The following is a 13466-nucleotide window of genomic DNA, read 5'->3' as shown; positions in this document are numbered from 1 at the left end:
TCTATGCATGGTTAATTAAGTGGTTCCCATTTCGATCATTTTTAGGCTTTAAACCTAACTAAGTTGGTCCTTCCGTTTATGACAAATTTTGCGACGCCTTCCTAAAAGTTGGCATTTGCTTCCATCTTATTTATTTGCATTAATTAATTCTCATATCTAGCTAGCAGTCTAAAATAAGTGCATTGGACAGATTAAAATTGACTGATATAACTATAAATAACTGCGGATTAATTAATAACTTATTTAGAAGTTACTTGAGATGAAATAACAAGTCATGAGTTAAATAATAAGTCGATGTCCAATTCGTCCATCTTTTACACAATTTTATGTTGTTTTCTTATAGTCTGCTTGATTATCCAACAACAACAAAAATCATCTTTAATTTATTATGGTTACATAAATGATATCAAAAACTAAAAACCTTAATTTCATTAAGTTTTTTAGGATTTGATTTCGACTTTCTTTAAAATCCAAATTAGCCTAACTATAGATGAGTTGATGTATATTGTGCAGACAATAAAGGTTTGAACTACTAAATTAGTTGATCATTAATCCATTCAAACTTTAGGGGTAAGTTCTATTTTCATGGATTAGTTTTGCCAATCCAAATCATAGTGTATTCAATGATTAAGAATAAATAAGATTATCCAAAAACAAAAACAAAAAAACTATAAGAATTATAATTAAGTCTAACTAAACAGATAATACGACATGGTTGTTGAATAAAACATTATTTCTACTCCTGGTGCTATCCACGCAGAGTCTCAAAATCAGCATGGTTCATGAATCATGTACTCACTTATTTTTATTTATCGTATTTTACTTTTTGAGAGTTAAATTGTATGAATTTTGATTGAAGATATATTTTTAAATAATATCAAAATCTTAAATTTAAATTATTAAACTAATGTAATTTAATTTAGCTTTAAAAATTACTTAAATTAACTTTCATGATTCAAAAAGTGAACAGATGGAGTACATATACAAGAAACATATATATATATATATTTTGAGAAAATATTTTTTTAAAACTTATTTTCCTTGCTTAGTAAATTGTAATAGGAGATTATCATTTTTGAAGTAATTTATATTTTCAAAAAAAAATTGACGAACCGAATATGAAAAACATAAAGATGAAATATATTTCCATACCAAACACGTCCTAATCCAGAACCAGAAGCAAACTTGTAAAAAAATAAAATATGAGTACATACTACATATTAGTTAGTTCAGATTCAGATTCTGTTAATTTTCTTATTTGCCGGCGCACTATAACTATTTTGCTTGGGTTAAAAAATTTCAACTTTATATCATTCCTCATCACCAAATTCTAATTGATGATTTTTATGCTGTCTGCTATTTGGCTATATATTTAATTAATTACTTGACTTGCTAAAAAAAACCAAAACAACATTAATTAGGTAATTAAATATAAATCAAAATAGGAAAAACTCTAATAATTAATTAATCAGATTACGCGTTGACGAAGTTATATATATATATGTGTGAAACGTGAAGCAAGCAATTAAGCATAAGACTAATTGCCATTTCTTATAAACAAACAATACATATGGCTTCTTCATCAATTGTTATTTTTCCAGCCAAATTCAGGATTCCTCAAAAACTACCCAAAATCAGAGCTCAGATCTATAGAGATGAAGGTATATCTATATATACGTGTGTGTTTTTGTTTTTATTTAATTACATCCGCTTTATTTTTATGAGTTTTTCTTCTCTAAACTACGCTATCACATCACCTAAAAGATAATTAGTGAAACCCTTCCACTGGAAAATCGCTTACCGTATCGACAGGGCAAATTAAATGAATTGATTTGTTTTTTCATATAAGCTATATTTTGAATTCCCTAGATATAAGGAGCAAAACTAGTGAAGTGACATGAGGTTCGAATGTTGTTTTAGATCACAAGTTCAAATCCCATATGTTGTAAGTAGTTATTCGTAACAAGTGATTGGTTAGTACAAACTAGAAAGACAAAGCAAATGTAGCCTATTACCATAGGTAAAAAAAACATTGATAATTCGTTATATTATCAGTATATATAAAGTTAAATTCTATTTTTGTACTATCGCACCTTAAATAAGAAAATAATTTGTTTCAGGAAAATCAAGGCATGTTGTTGATGCAAATTTACAAGTATTGAGGGGAAGGATGGAAGAAGTGAAGATGAAAGAGAGATTGGAGAAATGTTTGGTATGTGAACAAGGTTGGAATTACACACCTACAAATTCAAAATTATATTATGAGAAGAAACACAAGAAACAATTGGATGAATTTGTTGAACTTATTTGGATGGTTGGTGGGACTATTGGATTTACTATTCTCGGCTGCTCTCTTTGCCTCTACCTAACTTCCCTTCTCATTAATTCATTTTAATCATTGAAACTGAGCATATGGTCATGATCAGTGTTGAATTTATAATATTTGTAATTATAACTATACCATTATTTTCATTTTCACATTTGTATTGGCAGAGCTTATTTTTAGACAAGCTCTGCTATATTATTATCTCAAATCTTTGCAAGCTGTGGTGCTTTTTCCTTTTTCAATGACCGTGGTGTTTGGACCAATTTTTGCACAACAGGTACCAGGTAACTTTGTGTCTCTGTCCATCAATGCTTGGACAAATGAAATGAATTACATAGTGTTTTTTTTGTCTTTAGACCTCATGATTCTCAACCATTTCATTGACCACTAGGCAACACTCTTGAGTGCTTAATAAGTTATGTTTTCTAGACCACTACGCAACCTGTATTACATGGATTCGTCTTTTTCTTTCCCTTTAATTTATACTCCGTCAAAATAAACATTTAACAATTTTTTGTCCATCTCAACACATATTGACCCCAAAATTAACTTTTATATATGAAAGTGATCGTTTGTTGATGTATATTAGTAGTAATTTAATTTCTCTCACGTAAAATATAGATGCAATACAGGTTGCGTAACATTAAAAAAGAAGATGATTTCTTGTACGAATCTAATAAATATTCAGCAAAAGAACAAAAAACAGTTTTATCTTCTTTTTTTCATTTTTAAAAAAAATCTATTTGTCGTTTATGAAGAAGATAACAGCTTAGGCTGAGTGATTAATACCTGTGTATTATTCATAATTCATTGCCTTTCTGTTAGCTATTAATGTAGATTATCACACTCTCCCTCCCTCCCTCCTTGTCTACACTCGGTTATCCAATTAAATCATTTGGACCTTTCGAGGAGTGTGACTTACGCCTTATTTGTTTTTCATTTTAAAATGTCATGAATTTAAGCGAAATCTTAATAAGTTGGTTGGTTACCTCAACTCCCACCTTGTTGGTGGTGAGGGAGTTTTTACGAGTTCCGCTCTTCTCTCAGTTTGGTCGATTTTCATATAAAAGAATCCTCAGTGCGCTAAAGAAGTGTTCCATCAAACAATATCCCCAATGACATTACATTGACTTAAGAACAATTTTTCCATCTAACACGGGTCATTTGATGATCTCAATGCTGTTAATGTAGCACTGACGTTACCCTATACAAAAACTAGATCAATTAATCTTCACCTTGCATAAATCAGAAATGGTCTTCCCAAAGAAATCCTCCACGGTTGCACGACGTTACAAAAAAGGGTAGTAATGCACCCAAAATGACGAGAAAGTAATAATTCAGTTCCTCAGGAATGCTACAGTTGCTACACGCGAGCCTACTGATCCTCCAAATGTGAATGTAGGATATGTGCGAATGTAATCAAGATAGCGGAAAGGAGGAGGATCTACTGAGGCCTCTTGGCCTTCGACTGTTCCTGGTCTTTGACAAGCAACCCTTCTTTGATTGAGAGTATACACTTCTTCTACCAATTCATCTTTTGTACTATTACATGAAGTAATTACCTACAATACACCCCAGTCAGGTGAAAGAAGGTGTAACGGCTAATTATTTATCATGATGACTCCCTCCACAAAAAAATAGATAACCGTGTGCCATTTTATCAGAAAGGATCAACTGGGAAACAGTCAATAAGACAGACAGAAAATGTCGATAGAACAGAATTATATGATGCTAAGTTGTCGGAGAATGTATCTAATTGGAATATAATTCTCAGGTCCAACATCGCAATCTCTACAATGTCTCTGCATATGTTCTTTTTTACGCTAGTGGAAGGGTGTGTGGTGGTATTTAATCAGCATGTTTCAAATTAATAACAGCAATTGGAGAAGAATTGGCACTGAAAAAAAATTTATAAACAGGACAAGCAGGATGGACTCACCAATAGTCCACCAGGAGCGACAAGCCTTGAAACAGAGTCCCAGTAGATAATCCTGAAATGACCACACAATAAAGATGTGACATAGAATTGTAGTGCTATAGGTAAAATAATCAAGGAACACCTTAGGGTGTGTTAACACTTTTAGAGAGTGACATTTTAATTATTATTTGTTTATTTTAGTTCTTGGACGAAGCACATGAAAATATTTTGTTGATGAGCAACATTAATACAAATGGATGGGTGGAGTATTACTTGAACTTGGGATCTCTACCTACTTTGATACCATACTTAACATACAGGATTTGCTACCTTTTGATAGGACCGTCAGGATGCAATCCAATCGCATCTAAGGTCCCCTTATCCATAACTAGCAGAAACCTTTTATCCAATTTTGTCTCAAGAATGTCATCAACCTGTTAGCCAATAGAAATTTATTTAACCACAAAACTAAAAGAACCCATCTCCAGCAATGAGAGCACAGATACAGATAAATAAGCACACATGACAAGGACATGAAACTAATAAAATCATTGATCGCAATTGGTAAGACAGGTTCTACCCTATGCAAAAATTCGGCATTAATTTAGCACCTTGTTCCTACCCTTGATCACTGAATACATAACAAGTGCTATTATATCTTTCAATACAGAAAATAATAAAGGTTCATTCCATGCGGACACAATTGAAAATGTCAGGATTACGGGGAAACATTCAGAAGTAAAAGTAATTTTAACTTGCTACTATCTGTATATGCAGCTACCAGACAGTAACGGGTTACCAACAACAAAGAATAAATGACACTGCTTAACATTTAGAACATAGTAGAAAGACGGTTATTTGCCACAAAATTTTGAATGCAATCTAGAGAAGCACGTGTTTCCTACTTTCCTTTTCTTTTTTACACTGGACTCAGATGCTGCTGTGGGTATATTACACATTTGCTTAATTGAAAGACAAAGGCAAATTTTACCAAGAACTTGACATTAGTGAAGCCATCACGATCAGCAAGGCTTCTTGCAAGGTCAACTGCTCCTTCACTATAGTCAGTTCCAGTGAGATCAGAGAACCTAATGCCATAGTTAATGAGTATTAGTAAGTAATAATCTTCGAGTTCCCCCCACCCCCTCCCCCAGAAGGCATATATATCAAGAACGTTTGACACTAAAAATTAAATAAAATTTCTTAACAGACAAATACTCCCAAGAAGCAACTAGTAGGTTTTAAATATAACAAGACCTGAGCACTTTTTGTACAAGCTAAAAGATGTAGATGTGATAAGAAAGACGTAAAATCTCGTAACCTATATTAACCACAAGAGGCACTGAGATGTTTCCACCCCAGCACAAGCCGCAGGAATACACATGCTTATTGAACTGCATGATGTGATGTAGGTATAATACCATTGAAACTACAGACACTTGTTCTCTCTCAAAGAATTATTAAAATATATCCGTATTACCTATCTAGGTTCTGTGCCTGCAGTTAAAGACCAAAGAACCTCTAAACAAGGACATATTGGGATTGAAAAGAAGTAATGGCACAGTGTAAGCCAATATGAGAAAATAATCATTTGACTTGAAGAAAATATTCATAATTCATCTTATAACGGATTTGTTCTTCTGTTAATCATTGCCCAACAGTCTCTGCAGTTTTTCTTGATAATCTCTCTGCCATCCATTTCATAATTTATGGGGGCTCATTCCATCTAGGATATCCTAAATTTGTAACAATTAGACTAAAATAATCATGTAATGCAGCCTTACTGAGTTTTAGAGTTTCACGAATTAAAATTCATTTAACTAATCAAATTTACACTTTATATGATTTTCACTATAAACTAACTTTTCAACTATTTCTTTCACTAACACTTAATCATATAAACCAATTACAAAAATTTGTCTTTTGAAAAAAAAAAAAACATTTTACCAACTGTTGATCACCCTAATCAAATGGCGTCACAAGAAAAGGGAACAAAAGAGTATATTTTTTTATAACTTCCATTGAATCTCTAATAGATACGTTTATGGTGAAAAAGTTGATCATCTAGCAAGTCATGTGATAAATGGTTAAAAGAACCGTAAACAAACCTTTACAACAGCTAACTGCTTAATACTCTATACCTTTCATTGATTCTCTAGTAGCAATATAATTTTATGGTGAAAAAGTTGATCATCTAGCAGGGCATGTGATGAATGGTCAAAAAATCATAAACAAACCTTCACAACAGCTAACTTCTTAATACTCAATGAACTAGGCAATCCACAAAAGTTTTCACCTTTACAGTGTGGCTCTGTAACAGATTATAGAGCATGTGCATCAAAAGCATCTCAGAAAAGAAAGCACATCTATCAGTTACAGAATGACCAACGAAGCAAATAGCTAACTAGAAGTATTGCTAGCATAAAATTCAAACTTACCCTTGTTTAGCAAGCTCTTGGAGAAGCAGACCATTGCCAGTCCCAATATCAAGCACATTCCAACCTGACATGTCCTTCTCACGCTGCCCAACAGGCTCAGAATCGGCATCAGCTACGTGATTTGGCAAATGATTCTTGCAAATGTCCATGCACAAACCTTTGGTCCAAGAGACGACATTTTCCATGACGTCACCACCAAACCTATACAAATACAGAAAAAATATACACATCAACAAATCTGTTTGACCAACATAATGATCCAGTGATGCAAGCACCACCCTCTCACTTCTTTTCCTGGTTTCCTATTTGGGAATTGGAATGTAAACCTTGTAAAAAGACTAAAAGGGGAAAGCAAGACCAGGCAAATTACAATCATTATCTATTAGTGGGATAAAACTATCACAAAGAGCTAAATTTAGCTTTACACCAGCCAATCATCAAAAGTGCTAGGCTGTAGATCTTCTTTACATAAATAAAAAGGATTTTAGAGAACTCCTAATTTGCCTTAAAAGGCATAATTGTTTTATGTAACATAGTATAGGAATGATTTGGATCAAGATGGCATATAATAGCTCCCAAGGATTCATATAACAGACCCAATTTTATTTGAGATGGAGGAGGGGTAGTTGATTAATTGATAGGTAGTATCACAATTAAAAGAACGAGGATAACACAATAGTAAAGTGGATCAAGGAAGAGGGAAAAGGTTGCAAGCTGTCGTCTAGCTAATCCATACCAAACTTCACCAGTGTGACCATGCTCACGAAAGTTTGCCAATTCATCAGCGTAAGCAGCATCCCAATAGCTTTGGAAACCAAGCATTGAAGAAACTCCTTCACCTTCCTGCTCATCTTTGTCAGAACTGCTCGTATGCAAAAAATAAGAAAAAGAAGTTTGTAAACCTTCTGCACAAACAAAAAGCAAAATATAATATGAGCGGGTTTCTAATAGATAATCTCTTCTAACAACTGTATACAACGCCCAATGAAGACTGCAGTTATCACTTTATTCACTTAACTTTACAAACTGCACTCAACAGATATATTGACCTCTAATTACCACCACTACTTAGCTCTGCCATAGTGTTCTCTGGCTCAATAATGGATAAGAGAAAAGTAATCATAATTTGATAAAGCTACACCTTCATGCAGGTTATTTTTTCTCCATCCTAATATATACAACACTTTATCATTTTAGAATTATCAAAATATTTGACATTATTAAAAAAAAATAGTACTATTATTCTACATAATCTTCACACAACATTCAATTATTCAAATTCGTTTAACTATACAACTTCTTAAACTTTGAATGATTTATTTTTCTATACAAATTTTAACTGGTAGAGTACTATCTTAAGTTTTTTTTTTAAAAAAATGTAGTAGTATCTTAATGTTTTCCAGTTCAATTAATATAATCCATAAATTAATTTAACATCTTCAACCTCAGGTTCATTGAAACATAGTGACGGAGTCAGAGTCATATGAATAAGACTGAAGTTAATGCTCTCCATATAAGAACCTGTAATCGGCTCGGTAATTAAGAGCTTCAGTAGCATCAGCGTGGCGCTGCTCGTCATCGAGAGTACTTCCGTATTCGCTCTTTATGGACCACGAATCGGCCGCCACAGAGCGGTCGTCGTCGGAAATCAGGTCGGCTGCTGCCGTTGGTCGGACCTGCGCGACGTCGGGGTCCTCCGGTAACAGTCTCATTCCGGCCATGTGTGATGAATCGAGATGAAAAACCCTAAAGAGAAGAGGAAGGGAGAGAGAGGAGTGTGATGTACGTTTGAGGAGTTGACTAAAATGACATAAGATGCAAGCGTGCCACCACGTCGGACGCAGGGATATTTTTGTCACTTAGGTGCATCTTGTTAGTCAAATATACTTTCAAAAAATATAACACGACAAATAAAAGTGAATGGAGAAATTTTATTTTATAGAGATATTATTTAATCAATAAATTAATATTTATTAATTTTAAGAGTGTTTCGACACCACACTTAATTTTAATATTTATTCATTTGGGGATTGAAACTCAGAGAATTTAAATGAACTCACTCGAGAAAACTGCATTTATGAACTTGTGGCAATGATTAATGATCTCGGTTACCCCAATAAAATAGACGTTAATAACTTGTTGGATGAATGAAAATGATACATGTTCAAAGGTCCAAAACTTAAAATAAATTGTGGATACCATTGAAAAAAATAATATTGATGATAAAGTAGAAAATGATACTATACTTTTAGAATTAGTTACGGATAAGGAAACACTTATCACATTTAGAACTCCTCACATTTTTATGGTGCAGTTTGAAAAGACAACACCAATTTTTTTGGATATAATAAGAAAAGTTAGAGATGAGCTTCAATAATAGTTATATTTTAACAAAAAATAGAACACAATAGAATCATGTTTCACTAGATTATCTTAGATATATTTATACTTTTAACGAATTATTAATTTATAATATTAATGGGACCAGATATTTATATAGGGGTTTTCTAAAAATATATTATCTTATTATCTTATCGAAATGAGTAATTTTTTCCCATTGGACCAAGTCAGGACCAAATAAAAATATTATCTTAGAGAGGTTATGAATTAACCGAATATTAATTTAGTGAGATTTTACCGTATTTATTCCCCTTGGCTTATACTTTCAATATATGCGACATTATTTGACACATATAAATTTAAGAAATAAATATATAATTATGAATTTTGTTTCATAATTTATTCTGCTTCCTCTAAATGTTGATTATATTACACTAAATTCGTGCAAATGTTTAACTTCAAAGAGAGATTAATCAATGAGCCTTAAAAGTTTATACGTTGATTATTGCTTAAAAGTGTGAGTATACTTTTGCTCTAATTTGGAGATTAGGCAGATCGCTTCTTAATTATAGTACTAGTGATTAGGATGTCATAATCTTACGAAGGAATGAGCTGTAGAATGCACCAACCAAATCATTTCTTGATTTTCACCTTCATTCAACGCATTAACTATTTCATAATATCAAGAATTTCGTAGGAAAAAAGATACCATGAAATCGTTTTTGTAAGAGATCAATTTTTTTTATTACATTTGAATCTAGTCGGACCTTAGTATAAATATTGAATAGAAGACTTACCCTTTCGATTCCATTTCACATTTTCCAGAATTTTAATTTTTTGACATTTCATTAGTTATAGCCTTTTTTTTTTTGGTTGTTTTTTCTTTAATTTATATAGAGTTCTATCCCAAAACATTGTATTCCTTTTATTTCAAAAGAATGGTCTAGTTTGACTTGACATAGAATTTTAGAAAATAAAGACTTTTTAATCTTGTGATTTTAAATTAAAATTATGTCAAATGTACTAAACTGTCTTTTTGTATCATTACCTTAAATATGTTAGTGGAAAACTGAAATTAAAGTGATACCGAAAAAAGAAAAAGGTCATTCTTTTTTAAATAGATAAAAAGGAAAACAAATTATTTTTTAAACAGAGGGAATAGTAAGTTATTGACATGTCTATGTTATTTAAGGAAAAAAAAAAAAATGTTTATATATAGTGGTTCCCCCATACTTTTAGTTTAATAATTTATGAGAACATCGAGCGAGAAATAATTTTTTTTATTTTTTTTTAAAAGGAAAGAACAGTGTAGCCTTCATGAAGTCCATTACTAAATGCACAGCGTATACCTTTCTTATATATATATTTTTTTAAAATCATACCCAATCGGACTTTTTTCTAAAATTATTACTCACTTTATATGACAGTGTGATAAAAGAAAATAACATAAAATCTGTAAATTATTTATCAGTGATCTTTAAAAGATTTTCTTTGGTTCAAATTATAAATAAAGATAGAATATCATTTGCTCGTTCAAAAGTGATACTCCTAATCTTTAATATACAAATCAATACCTTCCCATATCAGAAGTAAGATCTTGAATTGTAAACTTTTGCTCCAACCCCCTCTCTCTCTAGTGACCAAAGCTTCGTCATATTTGATCGAGTATTAGGGTAGGAATATCATATTTGTTGAAATTATATATTTTTTTTTTATATATGGAGGTATGTATCAAAAATATTAGGCTCGATTGAACCTATAACAAATAACACTACAATTACCAAGCGTCCTGACTTATATTGATGGTAGAATATAGAAAATGATGCATGATTGTTGTATATATAAGTATGCGTTTGAATATGGGATTTCATATCGCGATATGAAATTATGAGATGAAATCAGTGTTTGGACATTCTGTTTCACGTTGATTTCATCTCATGATATAAAATCATGAGATGAAATCTCAAATTCTCCAAAAATCACGATTTGAGATTTTTTTTCAAATATAAAAATTGTCCCACAAGAATATATCTTGTAAAAAAACTCACATTAATTTATATAGATCTACTAGCCATTTATTTCATATGTAAATAAAATTTATAATTCGTCACATTACTTTTTAAACCGTTTATATCTCATCTAATGATTATTCTAGCTAATATAAAATTTATTTTTATTTCAAATCAATTCTTAATTTACCATTTATATTCACCAAATTCAGTATATTTTTAATCAAATTATTACTATTTCATTCAAATCAATGTTTAATGAAATAAACATTATATTGAGTGGACAAGACTAACCACTTTGCCATTAATTGAAAAAACAATTTTCTTAGCTTCTAACAACTTGAACACTACAATTCCAACTTATGTTCAATTTATTTCTTTTTATTCTTAAGGTTTGATCAAATAAATGTTAGTATTTTTTAGAATAATTTTGTGATAGTGTATTATGCTATTTTATTTATTTTTACTTATTTGGTAAGACTGTATAAAAAATTTGGACAATTTCAATAGCTTTACAATTTATGGAGCTTTTATATATGAGAAAATATACAATATCAAAAGTTCAAATCACATGTCTAAACAAAACTTCAACTTTATTTCATGATTTCATATCCAAACGGGCCCTAAGAGGGAGTTTCAAGTTGAAGCATACATGTCTCTGTCGACGTGCCTACTTCAACAAAGATATTTTCATAAAATACTTGAATAATACTCCTCATAATTAGTATTTTCGAGGGTTGTCAATAAAAATATATGATATATCACAGTATTTTGAGGTGGATGAAGTATCATTTATAGGACCAAAACGCAATACTTTTTTCTTTATGCTATAAAATATTTTCACAAAATTACAAAAATTTACAATTACCACACACTTTCTTTATGCTCCAATACAAAAGTTCAGCTCTCGATCCTTCAATCTTAGCCTCACTCAAAAAAAAATCAATTGAATAAAAAAATAAACAGAATTTGTGAATTAAATGATAAATGTAAATCACAAATGAATCCTAATCTTTAAAAGAATAATTTTTCCTTCCTAAACTTCAAAGAGAATTTGAATTAATAAAATTTCTTCAAAATCCTCTTCTTAAACAAACTGGTTCTTCAGCAATAGTTTCCAACAATGGCTTCTTCGATCTACACATAGATAACCTATGCTTAAATTCTTCACTTGAAAAATCTTCAATATCATCCAAATTCAACTTAGGCAAAGTCGATTTTTCATAATAATTCCCCTGTATCTGTATCTGTTCAGTTTCTGCAACTGACGATTCAGGCAAGATTCTGAAACTCCCTATTGACACCCTTTTGGAAACAGAGTTAGCAGTAAGTAACAGAGCACCCATATCAGCAGCTGATACAAAAGAATTCAGTCTTTTCATTGGAAACATAACATAAACATTTCCCATTTCAAGATCTTCGTCAGCATTTAGCGCAGAAAATCTCCTTCCAATATGGAGTGACCTAGTGTTTACAAGAAAGAAATTAGGAGTTTCCATCATAATCTCTGCTGCTTTGATTGGTTGATAAAAATGCCTGATTTCACCAGATGGGAATATAACTTTTACCCCTCTTGATTGCTTGTTTCCTCCTGGTCCTGATAAAGTGCAAGAAATATAGTTACCCATAGTATATAACAAAAAACAAGATTGAGTTTTTCTGTAAATGAGTTTCTTGAGAATATGATTGTTTTGAGGATACTGAATGGGGTTTGTCATATATTTAAATAAAGGGAATGTTGGTAAAAGGAAAAAGTCAAAAATAATAAAATATTAGTATTAATTAATGAATAGAAGACAGTTGTAGTTATAAAGAAAAAGGGCACATGACAGTTGACATCCGCGTTTGATGATACATTTTGTGTACCCGAAGTTGAAAGGAAAGTACGTTTATATAGTTGGTTTCTAACTTTCTATGATTGATATTGAGGATTTTTATCATATTTCTTCCCTTTTTTCTGTTAAATGCGTGTGGAGGCCACTTGTATATTTTTGGTCTTGCTTTACGTGTCATTATTACCAAATTCTGCTGTATGTTTACTTGTTTTGATAATATCTGGAAAATAGTGGATGCTACTCGTATTTACTAAAGTTGATAGAGGCAAAAACAAAATAGAGTTGCTTTCATCCCTATTTATTTTTTAAAGTTAAAATTCACGTTTCCTCATTATTTATTTTCTTTAGCTATATAAATGTGCAATATACTACTTTCTCCGTTTCTTTTTATATGTCATCTCTTTCTATAAATAGTTAGTCCATAATACTTGTCATTTCATTAAATCAATGCATAAATTAACATATTGTTCCTTTTTTTCCATTGTGAGTTATTTGCCTTGAAAATATATATTTGACCAACTTAGAAAAGCTAAGTAAATGATTCATGTTCATTGGTTAAATTAATTAATCAAAATAGATTAATTCATATTCATTGATTGA

At 31.2% G+C, this 13466-nt stretch overlaps 3 protein-coding genes across 3 annotated transcripts; 1 reads left to right on the top strand and 2 right to left on the bottom strand.

Moving 5' to 3' along the window:
• The first annotated feature begins 1551 nt into the window (after positions 1-1551).
• Positions 1552-2406, top strand: LOC125822561 (uncharacterized). Its single transcript, XM_049501973.1, has 2 exons — positions 1552-1661; positions 2121-2406. The coding sequence occupies exons 1-2, from the start codon at positions 1571-1573 to the stop codon at positions 2393-2395; spliced, it is 366 nt and encodes a 121-aa protein (XP_049357930.1). The 5' UTR covers positions 1552-1570; the 3' UTR covers positions 2396-2406.
• Positions 2407-3546: 1140 nt separating this feature from the next.
• On the bottom strand, positions 3547-8497 carry LOC125822557 (uncharacterized). Its single transcript, XM_049501969.1, has 7 exons — positions 8204-8497; positions 7419-7544; positions 6683-6883; positions 5236-5332; positions 4575-4678; positions 4266-4317; positions 3547-3888 (listed from the first exon to the last, which is right to left on the bottom strand). Exons 1-7 carry the CDS (start codon positions 8401-8403, stop codon positions 3664-3666), a joined length of 1005 nt encoding a protein of 334 aa, XP_049357926.1. The 5' UTR covers positions 8404-8497; the 3' UTR covers positions 3547-3663.
• A 3576-nt stretch (positions 8498-12073) lies between these two features.
• On the bottom strand, positions 12074-12689 carry LOC125822560 (uncharacterized). Its single transcript, XM_049501972.1, has one exon. The coding sequence runs from the start codon at positions 12657-12659 to the stop codon at positions 12105-12107; it is 555 nt and encodes a 184-aa protein (XP_049357929.1). The 5' UTR covers positions 12660-12689; the 3' UTR covers positions 12074-12104.
• Positions 12690-13466: the final 777 nt, after the last annotated feature.

Source organism: Solanum verrucosum, unplaced genomic scaffold (genome assembly GCF_900185275.1).
Source record: "Solanum verrucosum unplaced genomic scaffold, falcon-dt-bn FXZP01000103.1, whole genome shotgun sequence".
Taxonomy (NCBI): domain Eukaryota; kingdom Viridiplantae; phylum Streptophyta; class Magnoliopsida; order Solanales; family Solanaceae; genus Solanum; species Solanum verrucosum.
The sequence above is the reverse complement of the archived record's forward strand: the minus strand, read 5'-3'. Positions and strand labels throughout refer to the sequence as shown.

Bases quoted from the DNA above. Each gene is read 5' to 3' on its own strand.
- LOC125822557 (XM_049501969.1), bottom strand. From the start codon at position 8,403: ATGGCCGGAATGAGACTGTTACCGGAGGACCCCGACGTCGCGCAGGTC. The intron at 6,884-7,418 runs GTATGGATTAGC...GTATTTGTATAG, and splicing joins GGTCACACTGGTGAAGTTTG to GTTTGGTGGTGACGTCATGG. The intron at 4,679-5,235 runs GTAAAATTTGCC...ATTGGCTAACAG, and splicing joins TCACTAATGTCAAGTTCTTG to GTTGATGACATTCTTGAGAC.
- LOC125822561 (XM_049501973.1), top strand. From the start codon at position 1,571: ATGGCTTCTTCATCAATTGTTATTTTTCCAGCCAAATTCAGGATTCCT. The intron at 1,662-2,120 runs GTATATCTATAT...AATTTGTTTCAG, and splicing joins TCAGATCTATAGAGATGAAG to GAAAATCAAGGCATGTTGTT.
- LOC125822560 (XM_049501972.1), bottom strand. From the start codon at position 12,659: ATGGGTAACTATATTTCTTGCACTTTATCAGGACCAGGAGGAAACAAG.